Raw genomic sequence first — 17,374 nt, 5'->3', positions numbered from 1 at the left:
CCCCCCCCCGCCCCCCCCCCCCCCCCCCCCCCCCCCCTAGGCCGCAACAAGCAGATGTGCCTGACAGGTCGGCCCTATCGGCACATGGGTGTCCTTGGGACCTCCAAGCTCTACAACATCAGGAAGAACATCTTTACCTTTACCCCGCAGGTAGGTGGCATTGCATGGGCTCATTCCCAGCTGTCATGCGATCTGGAACTGGGCAGGAGGTTTCTCCACTGGCTGAGCACTCAAGTTGTTCTCAGGGGTGGCCTAACACCCTCTGAACAGCCTGGGAGAGTGGAGCAGCCCCAGCTCCGTGGAGGGAAACAACAGAGTTAGTGGTCCTGGCTGTGTGCGTGCTAGGAGATGGTTTCAGCCTTCTGATGATCAGTGTTGGGTGAAAATCTCTTTGCTCACTCTGACAAGGACACCAGGAGGAGGCTGATGGCAGGACAGGGATCCCTCTGTTCTGTGTCCAGCATAGTATGGGGACAAGCAGTGTTGCAAGCCTGGCACTGTGGAAAGTGCATATTCACTTGGGGTAGGCACGGAACAGACCATCTGTGTGAGGCCTGGGTGATGCTGCTGCTGAGCTGTGGTGTTACCTCCTCGTAGTTAGTGGCCAGTAGCTGCCCTGGTGCTTGAGGGTCCCTTGCTAGACTGTACTGGCACCTACCAGGTAAGGTGGGATGAGCTGTCAGTGCAAAGGAGCATCTCCCTTGGGTGCACTGTGAGGCTGGCCTGGCTGAGCACCTGTGGGAAGATGTGGGTGGCACCAAGGGACCTGGTGGCTGCAGGAAGGGCCACTCACATCTTCTGCTGTCCCTGCAGTTCATAGACCAGCAGCAGTTCTACCTGGCTCTCGACAACAAGATGATTGTGGAGATGCTGAGGACAGACCTCTCGTACCTCTGCAGCCGCTGGAGGATGACTGGGCGGCCGACCATCACCTTCCCCATCTCCCACACCATGCTCGGTATAGATCCTCTGGCCTCACAAGGCGTTTGGCTAGAGCAGCCCTGGGAAGCAGCCTCTGTGGGAAGAAGGGGGTGGGCAGATGTGGGACCGTCTCAGTAATGGGGACAGTGTGGGGCTGGAATAGCCAATAGCGTCCTGTAAAGAGCTTACTGCTCAAAGGAGCCACACTGAGTTGGCAGCTGTTCTGGCAGCTAGGTGGGCTGCCTGCCAAGCACTAGTGCCTGCAGCTCAAGGGATGTTTGCTGGCATGGAGGTATTCAGTTGCTGGGCAGCCAGGCTTGTTCAGAGGCCTTTGGGGAGCAAGACCAAAAAAACCAATCCCCCTGTAAAAGTGTTTTTGGGGCTTTTCCTGCATCTTGACTCTTTGCCAAGAGTAACCACCTACTAAAGGCTTTCCTAGACAACAGGGAGGGGAAGACAGCAAACCAGAAGGATCAAAGAGCTGTCCAATGGCACAGAGCAAAACTGGCTTCTCTGGAGCAGCTCACAGCTTCCCTGTGAGCTTGGTGCAGGGAAGGGACTCTCTTCTGCTTTCAGGCCTTCTTGGCTCTCCTTGGTATTTGAAATCCCCTTAGTGTTTTGAGCATGCCCTTTGCTGTGATGTCTTCTGCTGCTGACAGCAGCACTCCCTCCGATGCCTTCTGTGAAAGGCAGGGACAGAGCAGGGGGCTGTTTGGGTGCTGCTGTCTGGTACTGTCAGCTTCAGTCAAAGGTGAAATCCCAGGAGCCTGAAGCGTGTCTTGGGCTGGCTTTCATGGAATCCGGCCTGGACAGTCTTGAATTTCCCTTTTTGGGTGGTGCTTTTGGTACAACAGCCTGGCTGTGCATGCCAAAGGAAAGGGTCTCGCTGATGCCATGGTGCTTTATATGTTTGAATGCCCACCTGACCCTGTGTTACCTTCTGGGAGCCTGTTTGAACAGGAAAGCCTGACTGCCTGTATCTTGGTCCCCAACAGATGAAACGGGCAGCAGCGTGCACCCCACGGTGCTGGCAATGCTGCGGAAGCTGCAGGATGGGTATTTCGGTGGCGCAAGGTGAGCACAGCTTCCTGGGGTGCAGGAGGGGAGAGGGCTGGTGGCCTCCAAGAGCCTGGTTATGAGGGTACCTGCTAGGCCTGAGCATTGGCTGTTGGGGAACAAGCTGTGGAGGATACATTGGGGTGTGCTAGGTTGTAAGTGCACCCTGGGGCTACAGTCCCAACAGAGCAGATGTAAGAGAGGAGATATCCCTTCATGCCATTAAACCCATTGCTGCAGGATCCTTCTAATAGCTTTGGGGCAGCCCTTCCATGCCTACCTGTGGCTGGAGGAGTTGCAGGCAGCTAAAGCAGGCACTGGGGCATGTGTACGCTCCTGGGCGAGTGTGTCTCCCTGCCAAAGGGCCTGCCCTGGATTCAGGAGGCAAAGCCAAGGGTATTGCCTCCACCTTCCTCTCTGTGTGACCTCCCCTCCTCTCGCCCAGGATCCAGACGGGTAAGTTGTCGGAGTTCCTGACAACGTCGTGCCGAACGCATCTCAGCTTTATGGACCCTGGGCCAGAGGGTAAGGTCTTTGACAAGAGTTATGAGCTCAGCATTGACAGCTTTGAGGAGCTAGACGCCGAGGAGTGGCTGCATGGCTTGCAGATAGCAGAGGATGGTAAGGGGGAACAGGCCAGTCGCTGCTGTGGTGTGGCAAATGTGAAACTCACCTGTAAACCCGTAACACTCAACCTCCCTGCCAGCACCTGCCACTGTGTTCTTCATACACTTAGGTTTTCACTGTGTGTCTGTTCCCATCTGACCCTCCATCAATTAACCTTGTCTGGGTGATGCTCATGGTGACACCAGTGGGGTGGGACTGGGTAAATTGATGCAGCTGTTGTAGCCCCCTCACGAGAGGGATTTCACAGCCAGGTGGGGCTGAGGCTGGTGGAAGTGGACATGAAGAGCATGGAGGACGCTCTGGAATGAGCTGCTGTGACCTTTGTAGGCTGTTGCTGTGGGGAAGAGCTAAAGGGTCCACAACCTGCCTCTGCTCGGGAGATTTGGCTGAGGATCTTTAGTGCACAAGTGTTGGTGCAGAAAGTGATGATACAGTGCTCGAGACAGTGGGGAAGAGCCACCACGTCCCTAAACAATCTCTGTTGTTTTCCTGAAGCCTTTGATCCTCATTGGGCAGAGCTGCTCCAGTGGCTGCCAAATTGAGGCCTTGCTGCTGTGGATAGGATGCCTGAGAGGGCCTTGGCCTGTCACAGTGTGATGGACCCACCTTGTCCTGAGACCATGGTGGGGTGCAAGTTTTGATGCTCCCCTTGCAAGCAGGCCTGGGTACGTCCTCCTCCTGCGTGACCTGGTGTTGGTCATCTTCCCAGCCTTTCCATCAGTCTGCTCTGCCTCTGCTGCTCCTGTAGCCAATGTTTGCGCTGCTGTGACTCCAAATACTTATTTCTCTTGCCCTCCTCTCACTTTGCCCGCAGTCTCCTTGCAGGCTGCACTTGGGCTTCTCCAAGGTGTCTGCTTCCCTCCAGCCCCAATGGGAGACAGGGCCTGCCTGGCCTCTCTACAGCAGCTAGAAGATGCTCAATCTTAAGTTTTTCCTGTGGTCAGGTGCTGCAGCCAGGCAGGATGATGTTCTCAAGCCTGATGTCTGGGGGACTCCTCCAGCTGAGCCTTCAGGTGCTGGCACAAGGCATCCCCAGCAGGAGTGGAAAAGGGATGCCATGCTGTTGGCCTCGGATACAGTCTGCAGCTCACCTCCTGGGGCACATACCACAGAGCTTGTCTGCCAGCTAGAGAGTGGCAAGGCTTTGCCGTGGCCCACTGGCTGGAAGTGCATCGACAGCTCTGCGTTGTATTGCATTGCCTTGGCATGGGGCACCTCCCCCCCCGGGGCATCCCCCTCCTGCTGGAGGCTGGGCAAAGAGCAAGGCAGGAGCTGTAACTCCTAATTAGAAATAATTGGTAATTTAATTAGAAATAACTGTTGCAAAACCCACCCTGCCTCACTCCCATGCTGAGGCCCTTGCTGAGGCCCTTGCTGCGCTGGGGTGCTCATAAGCAGTCTCTGCTTGGACAGGCTGTCCCTGGCTGTGACTCTTACTTCCCTGGAGGCAAAGAGCATGAGGGTTTCACCATGGGGTTTGAGCAGATTCTGCTGTCCTTGCACAGGCTTGAACCAGACACACGCTACAGCCCCATTGCTTCCTTAGTCCAGGTGGGACTCAGAGGGGCCTCACTTTGGCCCCAGCTAGCAGCCAGCGTCCTATGCAGCAGAGTAGTGCAGGAACACGGGTGCCGCAGCTGCTGTGCTTTGTGAGCCCGGCTGCTGGCACTAGCCTCGCGTTGTCACTTTGTGCAGCCAGCAGAGCTTTGCCCTTGCTGAGGCACAGCTGGGGAGCTCTCTGGGGCCTGGGCGTGCCCCGGCACAAAGCAGCTGAACCCTCCCTCTTCTGCCTCACCTTCCAGCGGACACGTATGACGAGGTTGCTCAGTACTTGGACCACCTGCTGCAGCGCACAGTTCCCCAGTCGAACCTTCCTCCCACCGCCCAGCGGGGAGGGCTGAGCCGCTTCCGGGCTGCTGTCCACACCACCCGTGACCTCATGTCCCTGGCATCCAAGGCCAAGGACCTTCATGTCCAGAGTGAGTAACTCCAGCACCTTCACTCAAGCCCAGGGGTGATGCTGAGGTGCTTTGGGAGCTTTCCCAGCTGTGCAACGCTGGGGCCTCCATGGACTGCAGAGCAACCCATAATGTGCCTGGACAAAGGCACATTATGTCTATCCTGTTGGCCATGGAGTATCTTGGAGTTGGTGCCTGTGCAGTCCTCGTGGAAACTGCTGAACGATAAGGGATGGCAGCTCCCCATGGTGTTCCTCTAACTGGGTGGGCAGGGACTGCTTCTCCCACAGCCGACTTCTCCACAGGGGCTGCTGGGGGAGCAGAGTGTTAGATGTGAGGTGGTTTGGGGCACAGCAGTAGTAGCTGGGGTTGAGAAGTGTCTGCACCAACCTTGGCTTTCTTCTAGATGTTGGGATGTATGTCCCCAGCAAGATCTTCCAGGCATCCCAGCAGTCAGTCAAGCTGCTGAGTTCACCCCACCAGCATGACGTGGATGGCAAGGTGAGCCCTGTCCCTCCCGGACTGGCTGAGCAGTGCCATCCTTTCAGCTGGAGCCACAGTGTCCTTGTGGGGCTGCATGGGGAAGGCTTGGTGTTTGGCAAGGGGCAATATCCATGGGTGAATGACCTTGGCTCCTTAACCAGACCACACTTGGTGTGGGGTGCTAGCGGTGCTAACCAGGAGCATGGGTCTCCCTTCCCCCAGAGCCACGCACTCCATGCAGAGATGAACCTTCCCCGTGATGAGGATGGCAATGTGGACTGCAAGGCACTGGTGGACCAGCTGCGTATCTGCCCCACCCTGCAGGAGCAAGCAGACATCCTCTACATGCTCCACATCCTCAAGTACGATGAGTTCCAAGTCGTGCTTGCTCACTGAGCAGAGAGAGATGGCGCAGCCGTGCAGGTGTCCTGACCCACAAAGCCTGGGGGCTGCCATGGAGCTGCCGCAGGGCAAATTGCTGGCTATAACCTGGCGTCTCCTGCAGGGGGCCCGAGTGGCACACGGGGCTTGATAGCGAGCCTGGCCCAACTGTCAAGGAGCTCCTCACTGAGCTGTACGTGCGGGTGGGGGACACACGCCAGTGGGCCCTGATCCGCTACATCTCTGGCATCCTCAAAAAGAAGGTGGAAGCTCTGGACGAGGTAATAACCGGGCAGTCAGCCTTCAGCAGGCTGAGGTCTGTAGAGGAAGAGGCGGCAAGAGTGGGCAGGCGAACTGTGGCTGCATCAGCTCTGCCTCATGCTGAGGTCCCAAACCCTGAGCTGCTGATGATGCCTGGGGTGACTCTTTCTGTCCCCAGGCCTGCACTGACCTTCTGTCTCACCAGAAGCACTTGACAGTTGGGCTGCCCCCAGAGCCACGTGAGAAGACTATCTCTGCGTGAGTGTGGCACCTCTCCCTCCCCATGCATGCTGGGCTGGGGCTGGATGTGAGCCTGCTGCTCTGGAGTCCATGGGCAGGAACAGTTCTGGGTGGCTGTGTCCAGCCTGTATCTCTCCTCTCTGGGCTGTACAGACCAGGAGAGATGCAGGGCTCACTCTGCTGCCTCTCACCTGCTCTGCCATTTGTTCCCTCCCCAGCCCGATCCCCTACGAGGAGCTTGTTTGCCTCATTGATGAAGCCAGTGAGAAGAACCTCAGTGTGTCCATCCTCACTCAGGTGAGGGGCCAGGGCAGCAGGGGACCTCACAGCTGGGTGTCTGCCCTGGTGAGTGACAGTGGGGTGATCTGCCTCTTCCCCTCCAGGAGATCATGGTGTACTTGGCCATGTGCATGCGCACACAGCCCACACTCTTTGCTGAGATGTTCCGCATCCGCATCGGGCTCATCATCCAGGTGATGGCAACGGAGCTGGCGCACTCCCTGCGCTGCTCGGGTACGTGTGGTGGGGATGGCACTCTGGCTGGGGTGGATGTTGTGGTGCTTGGGGCACTGTCAGCCAGGATGGAGAAGCGCTGTTAAAAACAGGCAGCTCAGCGCCAGGACAAGACCCTGCATGAAAGTGCTGGGGTCTGCAGCTGGACTGTTCTCGGGCGGCACAAGTGGGTGATTTCACTGCAGTCTCTATTCAGGCATGTGTTGGGCTGGTATGGGGAAGAGTCTCTGTTGTAGGCAACACCTCAAGTTAGCGTATGTCTTTGGAGGATGAGCTCCCGTACCAGTGCTTTCCCCTGCTAACAGTATGGGGTGCAGGGTAGAAATGTCCCAGGGGGGCTGTGAAGCAGGGTACAACATCCCACTCTGTTCTCTCCAGCTGGAGAAGCCACTGAGAACCTGATGAATCTCAGCCCATCAGACATGAAGAACCTCCTCTACCACATCCTCTCTGGCAAGGAGTTTGGGGTGGAAAGGAGTGGTGAGTCTCTCAGCAGGGCTGTGAGAGAATCTCTGGGCAAAGCTGGGTCCTGGTGCAGAGCATGGCCAGCTCCAGGTATTCCCGCCTGTGGGGGATGTTGCTGTCCTGCATGTTCAGCACAGCTGCTTCTGCACTGCAGTGGTCCAGTGAGAAGCTGTGCTCTTCACAGTGGTGCTGAGCTGATTTCTGGGGATCAAGCCCGAGTCCTGGGGCCATTGGGCCTTTGCTTAGTTCAGCACTTGGCCCAGTCAGGCCTGAATTGAAGCAGTCCTGTGCTGTGCTCATGGATCTCTGGTGCTGGCTGGGATAGAGGGCAGAAGTGTGCAGAGGTACCAGCACCTGAGCATCAATGAGACATCTGTGCCCTGAGCCATGGTACCCACTCTAGACCTCTATTCCCTTCCAGTGCGATCAATCGACTCGTCGGTCACCACTATCTCCATCTGTGAGGTGGGGGCTGTTGGGGCTACCAAGCCTGAGCGTGCTGGCATTGTCAGGCTGAAAAGTGAGATCAAACAGGTAAGGGCAGGTGGTGCAGGCTGCCTCTGCCAGGTTTTGTGGGTGACAAGCAGCTACAGGACAGGTAGGACTGACAGGAGAGCAGGAGCTCGCTCACTCCGGAGCTGCAGAGAGCTTACAGCTGCTTCCAGGAGCTCATTTTGGCTCCAGTCCTGTCCTGGGGGGAGAATTGGGCTAAATCTGTTAGTGGGGGTGGGGGTTGCTCTGACAGTGCAGTACAGAGGGAGCACATGGGTGCTTGAGAAGGTGTAGTGGCGGGGAGGACCACATGGTGTCCTAGGCATGGCTGGTGTCCTGGTGGGCCTCTTGCAGCAGCAGAAACTTCATTTCCTTCTTCTCTTGCAGCAATTGGATAAACGTAGGCAGTCTCTGACTGGGAGTAAGGTGAAGCCACTCTGGTCCTCCTGCAGCCTCAGCTTTTATCCCTCACGCCATGCACCAGGGCAGCTTCCAAGCATGCATGAGTTCATGAGCTTTCCTAAACAGACCCACTGAGTGAGCTGCTGCAGCACTGAGCTGGCTTCCCCTCTCAGCAGGCTCAGGGTTGCTCTGTTCAGGATGGGAAAAGGAGGCTGGCTCCTTGGGAAGAGGTTGGCATGGCTTAACATGGGGGCCCAGGGCTGGCACTGCCCTACAGCCTTCAGGGAGCTTCCCTTTGAGTGGGACCTGCTGTGTTTGGACTGGCAGGGAGGAAGGCTTCTCTAAGCCATGGGTGTATTAGCATTACAGCCAGCTGGGAGCTTTGCTCTGTAGCTGCTATGGCTGAATAGATTCCATTATACCCACAAAAACTGGCTGAGCAGGATGGCATGATGTTTTCAGTGCCATGACCAGCAGTGGCCCTGCCAGGCAGTTCGCTGGTGATCACTAGATCCTGTGTGTAGCCTCCCCAGCTATTTCTTCTCTGGGGGAAGAGGCTCCTGCCCAGCTACAGATGACAAGGACCTCCTCTGGTGCCTGGCATGTGTCTAGGAGGAGTCCTGAGCTCTAGGAGAGGTCCCATCCTCAGAGACAGGACATGTGGGGACCAGGCTGATGCAGCAGTTTTATGGCCAGCCTGCTGCAGTGTGAAACTGGCATTGCAGAGAGACCATGTATGTGGCGAGGAGGGTTGTCCATGGGCAGTGACCTTGCTGCTGGCCCTCCAGTCTGCCTGAGACTAAACCCCTGCCCATGCTAGCAGCCAACAGAGCGGTAGCAGCCCTGCTGCTGCGTGCCAGCCTGCACAAGCCCGCTGCTGCTGCAGCACCAGTATGTGAGGGTCCTGCAGCTGCTCTGTGCCCTGGCGCAGTCCTTCCCCTCTGGTGCTAACGTGAGAGTTTCCGCAGCTCGCCTTTCAAAACTACCTCTCAGTCTCCAGCTAACCACAGCCCCTGGGATAACTGCCCTGTGATCTAAGCTTGGTCCATGCTGCTGCTGCTCTGCTTGCCATGATGGCTGCCCTGCTCTGGCACAGTCTGATTTTTGTCTCTCCCTTTCTCCTTCAGCCCCTCAGTTTGCAGTCCGGAGACACTGACTTGAAGTCCTCTCTGGTAACCTGCGTTTGTTGGCTGCATGCATGGGGTCTGTCCTGTTTGTGGCTGCAGAAAGGAGCTGTGCTCTGGGGGGTGCTGCAGGGAGCCGGGGCTGCAGGGTGGGCTTTGCTGGGGGCAGGGGGTGGCAGCTCTGCCCTGGGAACCAGGCTGGGTGAGCACAAACTCTTGGGCAGCAGTGGGCTACATTCTTGTGGGGTATTTAACTTTGCAGCAGTCTCTGTGGTCCTTGTTTTGTCTGCCCAGTCCACTGGGCATGCAGAGCTGCTGGGCAAGGGCTCCTTTTCAAGAATGCTGGAAGACCAGGGCAGTAAGGACAGCCGACATGGCCAGTGGCAGCGGAGACGGCGGCTGGATGGGGCGCTCAACCGTGTCCCTGTGGGCTTCTACCAGAATGTCTGGAAGGTCCTACAGAAGGTGAGCTGGACCTCTGGCTGGTTTTCCTTCATGCATGTGAGCCTGTGGTCCCAGGCACCAGCCTTGCCAGGGGGACTTAGGCACCTGGGGCTGGTCTCCCATCTTGTGTAGATACGTGCCTCATGGATAAGGCCTGCAGCTGGCTGTGGAAAGCTGGGGAAGACCTGGAGCTTCCCTGTAGGCATGCAGGACCTACCTCATACTGTGCTGACCCTTGCAGAGCGGGACTAGGTCTGCTAAGGTGCTTTATACATTAGCCAGGCAGGGGCAGGGCTGGAACCACAGCTGAAGCAGCTCCAGGCATAGCTCATCCTCAGCATGGTAAGCCAGAGAGCAGAGCCCTGTGCTGTGTGCAGGAAGGCTCTGGCTGATGCAGAGTGATGCTGTGCAAAGTGTCAGGAGGTGGAGCTGGGTTGCATGGGCAGCACGTACTGCTCAAGTGGGAGTGAGTTGGTGGGCTGGACCTACATGTCTCAGTACAGTGCTTCTCCAGGTCATAACCATGGTCTGTCCTTCTTGTTCTGCAGTGCCATGGCCTTTCTGTGGAGGGCTTTATTCTCCCCTCTTCAACAACCAGAGAGGTAGGAGGTTTATGTGAAGGGGAAACAGGGCAGGTGGGTTGGGGCTGGGTGCTGGGTTGCCCTGGCCGAGTGCCCAGCATAGCTCAGGACTTGTGCTGGCGATATGGTGCTCTAAGTGCATTTCTTTCTCCCTCCTCACAGATGACCCCAGGGGAAATGAAGTTTGCTGTGCATGTGGAGTCAGTCCTCAACCGTGTGCCCCAGCCAGAGTACAGGCAGCTGCTGGTAGAGGCTATCTTAGTGCTCACTATGCTGGTGGATATGGAGGTGCACACCATTGGCGGCGTCATAGCTGTGGAAAAGATCTTGCACACAGCTAATGACCTCTTCTATGAGGAACAGGTAGGGGCCAGGCCTCATGCAGGCGTCACAGCCTGCACCCAGGGCTGCTGGCTGTGTTCCTCACAGCTACACAGGGTTCACCCAGCTGGAGGGTCCTGCCTGTTGTCCCCATTGTGTTCATGGGGCACAGCAAAGATGTAGTGTCCTCTTCCCACTGCTCACCATCGATGTGTCATGCTGTGAGTGCAAAGGAAGATGCTTGGGGTGGAAGCTGGTGAGGGGGCTGCCCTTGTTCCTAATGCTGCCTTTCTCCTTTCCTGTCCAAAATCCAGAAAGCCCTGGGTGCTGACGACCACATGCTGGAGAGGGATCCCACGACAGGCATCTGCAGCCTGCTGTATGACAGCGCACCAAGTGGTCGGTTTGGCACCATGACCTACCTGTCCAAGTCGGCGGCCATGTACGTGTACGACTTCCTGCCCGCTGACGGCTGCTCCATGCAGTAGCTCTCGCAGCTCCTCTCCCCAGGCTGCAGATGCCATGGGAGGGTTGTTTCATACAGCTTTTTAAAGATGGGCATTAGGCTAGTTTGCAGGCAGCCTGCATGGCCATCTCTCCTCCCAGTCCTGGCCTCTCAGTGGGTGAGCAGCTCTCCTGAGGAGCTCTGCAGGAGGCACACGTGCTAAGCTGACCTGTGCCTGCATGCAGACTGTGGAGCAAGGGCTGGCAGGGGAAGGCTGAGCTTTGAAGCCTGCTTGTGTTAGAAGTGTCTGCCTGCACGGCTCCTCCTGGGCTGTCACCCCTGGAGGGGCCTGTGTTTGAGGGAGATGGAGAGGGCCTCCCTCACTAAGTGTGTGTGCTCAGCACTGCAGCGTTCCCTGGTGAGCTCACGTTCTCCCTGCCTCCAGCAGATTCAAGGGTTTTAACCTGTTCTGTGCTGCTTTTCATTCCAAACTTGCAGGATTTATACTAGTGTAGGCTGGCATTCTTGCTCTTCCTGCTGCTGATGGAAAAGCCTTAGAGGAGTAGGGGATGCTGCCTGAGCCTCTCTCCCAGCACACTCAAAATCAAAAGTCCAACCCAGCCACAGCTGTGCTGCTTGGAGGTAGGTGGCCCATCATGCCCCTCTCAAGTGTGTGTAGCTGGGTAGCCTGTGGGAGCCAGGAGCATCCCAAGGTGGTAACAGATCCCTGTTACCACCAAGCTGTGAGGACAGGGCTTCTGGCTGGCTGGGGGATGCTGGTGGCAGCCCCTCCATGCCGTCTGCTCTGTGCCTGGCTGTGTTGCTAATGGCTAAGTCTCAGGTTCCCAAGTTCATACGTGCCCTGTGAAGCAGCTCTGAGCTGCCTGCTTGGCTCAGCATTAGCTGTGCCATCACAGATGTCCTCTTAACGTGCAGCTCTGGCCTCTGTCCCAGCTCCCACAGCCTTGCACAGGAGAGGGGTGGTGACTTTAGACTTGGTCCCAGCTCTGCTCTATCCTGCAGGTCAAACCCCAGAGCGGTTGGACTGATGGGGATCAGGCACACACACAACACAAAGTGGTGGGGTGAGTGGGGCTATAGAGTCATAGAATAATTTAGGTTGGAAGGGACCTTTTAAAGGTCATCTAGTCCAACCCCTCTGCAATGAGCAGGGACAGCTTCAACTAGATCAGGTTGTTCAGAGCCCTGTCCAGCCTGACCTTAAATGTTTCCAGGGATTGGGGCATCTACCACCTCTCTGGGTAATCTGTGCCAGTGTTTCACCACCCTCATTGTAAAAAAAATTTCTTCCTTAGGTCTAGTCTGAATCTACCCTCTTCTAGTTTAAAACCATTACCCCTTGTCCTATCACAACAGGCCCTGCTAAAAAGTTTGTCCCCATCTTTCTTATAAGCCCCCTTTAAGTATTGAAAGGCTGCAATAAGGGCTCCCTGTGGAGCCTTCTCTTCAGGCTGAACAACCCCAACTCTCTCAGCCTTTCCTCACAGGAGAGGTGTTCCAGCCCTCTGATCATATTTGTGGCCCTCCTCTGGACCTGCTCCAACAGGTCCACGTCTTTCTTGTACTGGGGACCCCAGAGCTGGACATAGTACTCCAGATGGGGGTCTCACCAGAGTGGAGTAGAGGGCGAGAATCACCTCCCTTGACTTACTGGCCACGCTTCTTTTGATGCAGCCCAGGATACATTTGGCTTTCTGGGCTGTGAGTGCACATTGCTGGCTCATGTCCAGCTTTTCATCCACCAGTCCCTCCAAGTCCTTCTCTGTAGGGCTGCTCTCAATTCCTTCATCACACAGCCTGTATTGATACTGGGGTTTGCCCTGACCCGGGTGTGGGACCTTGTACTTAGCCTTGTTGAACCTCATGAGGTTCATATGGGCCTGCTTCTTGAGCTTGTCCTGGTCCCTCTGGATGGCATCCCTTCTCTCAGGTGTGTCAATTGCACCACTCAGCTTGGTGTTATCTGCAAACTTTCTGAGGGTACACTCAATCCCACTGTCTGTCATTGATGTCCCAGCACGTACCCCTGAGGGACACTACTTGTCACCGATCTCCATCTGGTCATTTAGCTGTTGACTGCTACCCTCTGAATGTGACGATCCAGCCAATTCCTCATCTACTGAATAGTCTGCCCATCAAATCAGTCTCCAATTTAGAGAGAAGGATGTTGGGGGACTGTGTGAAAGGCCTTACAGAAGTCCAGATAGATGACATCTGTAGCTCTTCCCTTGTCCACTGATGTAGTCACTCTGTCCTAGAAAGCCACTAGGTTGGTCAGGCAAGACTTGCCTTTGGTGAAGCCATACTGTCTTGAATCACCTCCCTGTCCTCTATGTGCCTTGGCATAGCTTCTAGGAGGATCTGTTCCATGATCTTCCCAGGCATAGAGGTGAGGCTGACAGGTCAGTAGTTCCTGGGGTCCTCCTTTCTACCATTCTTAAAAATGGGTGTAATGTTCCCCTTTTTCCAGTCACCAGGAACTTCACCTGACTGCCATGACTCTTCAAATATCATGGAGAGTGGCTTGGCAACTACATCAGCCAGTTCCCTCAGGACTCGTAGACTTATGTATGTTCAGGTTCCTCAGGTGGTCATGAACCTGATCTTCTCTTACAGTGGGATGGATTTTGCTTCCCTAGTCCCCCTCTTGTGGTCCATCCACTCAAGAGGTGTGGGAAGAGAGGTTACCGGTGAAGACAGAGGCAAAAGAGTTGTTGAGTACCTCAGCCTTCTGCTCGTGTTTCTACCAGTTTGCCAGTCACATTCATCAGGGTGGTATGCTGTCTTTGACCTTCCTTTTCTGGATGACATACCTATAGAAGCTCTTCTTATTATTCTTTGCATCCCTTGCCCAAGTTCAGCTCTAGCCACACCTTGGCCTTCCTGACCCCATCCCTACACAACTAGGCAGCTTCCCTATACTCTTCCCAGGATACCTGTCCCTACTTCCACTGCCTGTGCATTTCCTTCTTGCCCTTTAGTTTGACCAGCAGGTCTCAACTCATCCATGCAGTCTCTCGCTTTCATTTCCTGATTTCTTACACCTGGGTATTGAGAGCTCTTGCACTCTATAGAAAGCATCCTTAAAGATCTGACAGCTCTGCTCTGCTCCGCTCCCTTGTCCCTGAGGACAGTTTCCTAAAGGGTCCTGTTGACTAACTACTTAGACAACTGCAAGTTTGCTTTCCTAAAATACAGGGTCCTGACTTTACTCTTCACCTGACCCATATCCCTCAGGACTGCGAACTCTGCCAGTGCATGATTACAGCAGCCCAGGCTGCCTCCAATCTTGACATCACCAATTAGCTCGCTTGTGTTGGTGACTGTCAGATCCAGTATCGCATCCCCTCTGGTAGGTCTATCTATTACCTGGCTTAAGAAGTTATCCTCAGTGCATTCTGGGAGTCTCCTGGATTGCTGTGGCAGTTTGACCCTGGCTGGATGCCACGTGCCTGCTAAAGCCGCTCCATCACTGCCCTCCTCAACTGGACAGGGGAGAGAAAATACAACAGAAGGCTCATGGTCAAGATAAGGACAGGCAGATCACTCACCAGTTACCATCATGGAGAAAACAGACTCAACTTAGGGAGAATTAGTTTAATTTATTACCAATCACATCAGAGTAGGATAATGAGAAATAAAACCAAATCTTAAAACCCCTTCCCCCCACCCCTCCCTCCTTCCCAGGCTCAGCTCCAGTCCCGATTTTCTCTATCTATTCCTTGCCAGTGGTGCAGGAGAATGGGGAATGGGCGTTGGGGTCAGTTCATCACATGTTGTCTCTGACGCTCCTTCCTCCTCAAGGGCAGGACTCCTCGCTATTCCCCTGCTCCAGCATTGGGTGCCTCCTATGGGAGACAGTCCTCCATGAACTTCTTCAATGTGGGTCCATCCCATGGGCTGCAGTTCTTCACAAACTGCTCCAGTGTGTGTCCCTTCCACGGCGTGCAGTCCTTCAGGAGCACACTGCTCCAGTGGGGGTCCCCTGCAGAGTCACAAGTCCTGCCAGCAAACCTGCTCCAGCGTGGACTTCTCTTTCCATGAGTCCGCAGGTCCTGCTGGGAGCCTGCTCCAGCATGGGCTTCCCACGGAGTTACAGCCTCCTTCAGGCGTCTGCCTGCTTTGGTGTGGGGCCCTCCAATGGGCTGCAGGTGGACATATGCTCTGCTGTAGACCTCCATGGGCTGCAGAGGGACAGCCTGCATCACCATGGTCTTCACCATGGGCTGCAGGGGAATCTCTGCTCCAGCACCTGGAGCGCCTCGTCCCCCTCCTCCTTCACTGACCTTGGTGTCTGCAGAGTTGTTTCTCTCCCATATTCTCACTCCTCTCTCCAGCTGCAGGTGCTGTTGTGCAGCAACTTTTCTCCTTCTTAAATATGTTACCCCAGAGGCACTACCACTGTCGCTGATGGGCTCAGCCTTGGCCAGCGTTGGGGTCCATCTTGGAGCTGGCTGGCACTGGCTCTATTGGACACGGGGGAGGTTTCTAGCAGCTTCTTACAGAAGCCACCCCTGTAGTCCCCTGGCTACTAAAACCTTGCCATGCAAACCCAATACAATTGCCTACACTTTGCCATGCTACTTTTCCAGCAGATGTCAGGGTGGTTGAAATCCCCCAGCAGAATGAGAGCCTGCAAGTGCAATGCCTCCTGTAGCTGGAGTAAGAAGGCTTCGTCAATAGGCTCCCCTTGATTGGGCTGCCTGTAGGAGACACCAACCACAAGTTTCCATTTGTTGCCTTGGTCTCTGATTCTTACCCATATGCTTTCAACCTGCTCGTAGCTATTTTTCAGAGACAGCTCTTCAGAATCTATCCATTTCTTGACATAGAGGGCAACCCCTCTGCCCTTCCTTCCTCACCTGTCCCTTCTGAACAGCCTGTAGCCATCAATAGCCACACTCCACCCACAGGACTTGTCCCACCAAGTTTTAGTAATGGCAACTAGGTCATAGCTTTCTAGCAGCACGGTGGCTTCCAGCTCCTCTTGTTTGTTGCCCATGCTGCATGCATTGATGTAGAGGCGCTTCAGCTGGGCTGTTGGCTGTGTCACCTTCATAGAGGAACACATCTTAGTTCCTTTGAGGTATTTCACTGGTGTTTTTCTCTTGGCTCCTATTAGCTCAGGAGCCTCTGGCTCATCTCCATAAGACTTCCAAGTGTGCTCCAGTGTACCCAGCATGTCTCAGAGCAACAGGCTGAGGGCCCTTGCTAGCACCCCATCCCTCTGACGTGTCATCTCACAGCTTGTCACAGGCAAGCCTGATATTATCCCTCTCCCCCTTCAAGTCTAGTTTGAAGCTCTGTCAATGAGCCCTGCTAGCTTGTGAGTAAAGACCCTCTTCCCCCTTTGAGAAAGGTGAATCCCAGTGGATGCCAGCAGGCCTGGTGCCGTGTAGGCCATACCATTATTGAAAAACTCAAAACTGTGGCGGTGACACCAGCCATGGAGCCATGTATTCATAGACTGGGTCTCTCTATTTCTTCTACTGTCGCTGCCCGCAACTGGAAGGAGAGAGGAAAAAGTAACCTGTGCTCTAATTCCCTTACCAACTATGCCAGGGTCCTGAAGTCTCTTTTGATTGCCCTTGGACTATACATTGCAGCTTCATCGCCGCCGACACGGAGTGGGTAATAGCCTGAGGGCCATACCAGGCTAGAAAGTTTCCTAGTTATGTCTTTAACCCAGGCCCAGGGAGGCAGCAGGCTTCCCTAAGAGGAGGGTCTGTCCAGTATATCGGACCCTCTGTTCCCCTCAGAAGGGAGTCATCTACAACTATAACCCATCTTATCTTCCTCATGGAAGTGCTCGTCATACAGTGGGGTAGGCCTTTCTGACCTTGGCAACACCTCTGGTGTAGATGGACCATCATCCATTGACTTGCCTTCTACATCCAGAGCCTCATAGTTGTTGTACTGAGGCACCTGGGAAGGTGAGGTGGGCAAGGAGGTTTGCCTGCCGCCCCAAGTGTGAACTTGCCTCCATTCATTCCTTTCCTTTAAGCTACTGCCTTCAGCCTGGCAGAGGGAAGATACAGGATCCCCTTGATCTTGGGGTTTTTCTGGTAGCTGTCCCTGTTTCTGTCTCAGGGAGGGCAGAGCATGGTTCCACCAGTCTATCTCTTTCTCAGACTCCCTGAGAAATTCAGTCCCTCGGTCTTTCTCAGACTCCCACCTTCCTGCTTCCTCCTGTAGCTCTGCTACCAGGCTGAGCAGATCGTCCACCTGGTCACACCTCACATGGCTGTTCACACTACTCCTGTCCCTTACCAGTGCAAGGCTCTGCCACGCCCTGAGGCCTGGAGGGCTGCATGTTTTTGTGGGAGCTCCATCTGGGTTGCCACATCTGTTCTGGCGAGTGCCAAGGACGTGGCTTTCTGCTGGATGGATGTCATCACTAGGCTCCTTCTGAGAGGGTGATGACCATCAGCTGAGCTCATCTCTTGAGCTGGCAGGGTGATGATGCTGTTCCCCTGCACCCTTCTGTGCCAACTGCAGCACCACGCTCTGTTTGCCCGCTCTGTCTGCAGCGTTCCTGGTCACTAGCGCTCCCCAGGCTAATTTTCCTAGGCGCGGGGGTGGCCATGGCCCTGCGTGCAAAGATCTGTCGCTCCGCTGCAGATCTGACTGGCTCTGGAG

General features: G+C 55.2%; 1 protein-coding gene across 9 annotated transcripts in view; it reads left to right on the top strand.

The window, feature by feature from the left end:
- The window catches only part of PHKA1 (phosphorylase kinase, alpha 1 (muscle)), a 19,761-nt gene extending 7,918 nt beyond the window's left edge, over positions 1-11,843 (top strand). Inside the window, exons 15-33 of one of the 9 annotated variants that reach the window (XR_774302.1) lie at positions 41-150; positions 814-958; positions 1,917-1,995; positions 2,423-2,598; positions 4,407-4,583; positions 4,969-5,063; positions 5,268-5,407; positions 5,551-5,707; positions 5,866-5,945; positions 6,146-6,224; positions 6,311-6,440; positions 6,819-6,920; positions 7,327-7,439; positions 7,785-7,823; positions 8,927-8,971; positions 9,189-9,388; positions 9,916-9,969; positions 10,111-10,311; positions 10,584-11,843. Coding sequence is in view for 8 of the 9 variants with exons in the window: in XM_010567067.1 (XP_010565369.1) it covers positions 41-150; positions 814-958; positions 1,917-1,995; positions 2,423-2,598; positions 4,407-4,583; positions 4,969-5,063; positions 5,268-5,407; positions 5,551-5,707; positions 5,866-5,945; positions 6,146-6,224; positions 6,311-6,440; positions 6,819-6,920; positions 7,327-7,439; positions 7,785-7,823; positions 8,927-8,971; positions 9,218-9,388; positions 9,916-9,969; positions 10,111-10,311; positions 10,584-10,757 (2,267 nt within the window). In the remaining variant the exon portion in view is untranslated. Of the gene's footprint in view, positions 1-40; positions 151-813; positions 959-1,916; positions 1,996-2,422; positions 2,599-4,406; positions 4,584-4,968; positions 5,064-5,267; positions 5,408-5,550; positions 5,708-5,865; positions 5,946-6,145; positions 6,225-6,310; positions 6,441-6,818; positions 6,921-7,326; positions 7,440-7,784; positions 7,824-8,926; positions 8,972-9,188; positions 9,389-9,915; positions 9,970-10,110; positions 10,312-10,583 lie in introns of those variants that run through there. The other 8 variants (XM_010567071.1, XM_010567068.1, XM_010567067.1 and 5 more) reach the window with 8 other exon arrangements.
- Positions 11,844-17,374: the final 5,531 nt, after the last annotated feature.

Source organism: Haliaeetus leucocephalus, unplaced genomic scaffold, assembly GCF_000737465.1.
Source record: "Haliaeetus leucocephalus isolate CR32 unplaced genomic scaffold, Haliaeetus_leucocephalus-4.0 Scaffold226, whole genome shotgun sequence".
NCBI classification, from domain to species: domain Eukaryota; kingdom Metazoa; phylum Chordata; class Aves; order Accipitriformes; family Accipitridae; genus Haliaeetus; species Haliaeetus leucocephalus.
The sequence above is the reverse complement of the archived record's forward strand: the minus strand, read 5'-3'. Positions and strand labels throughout refer to the sequence as shown.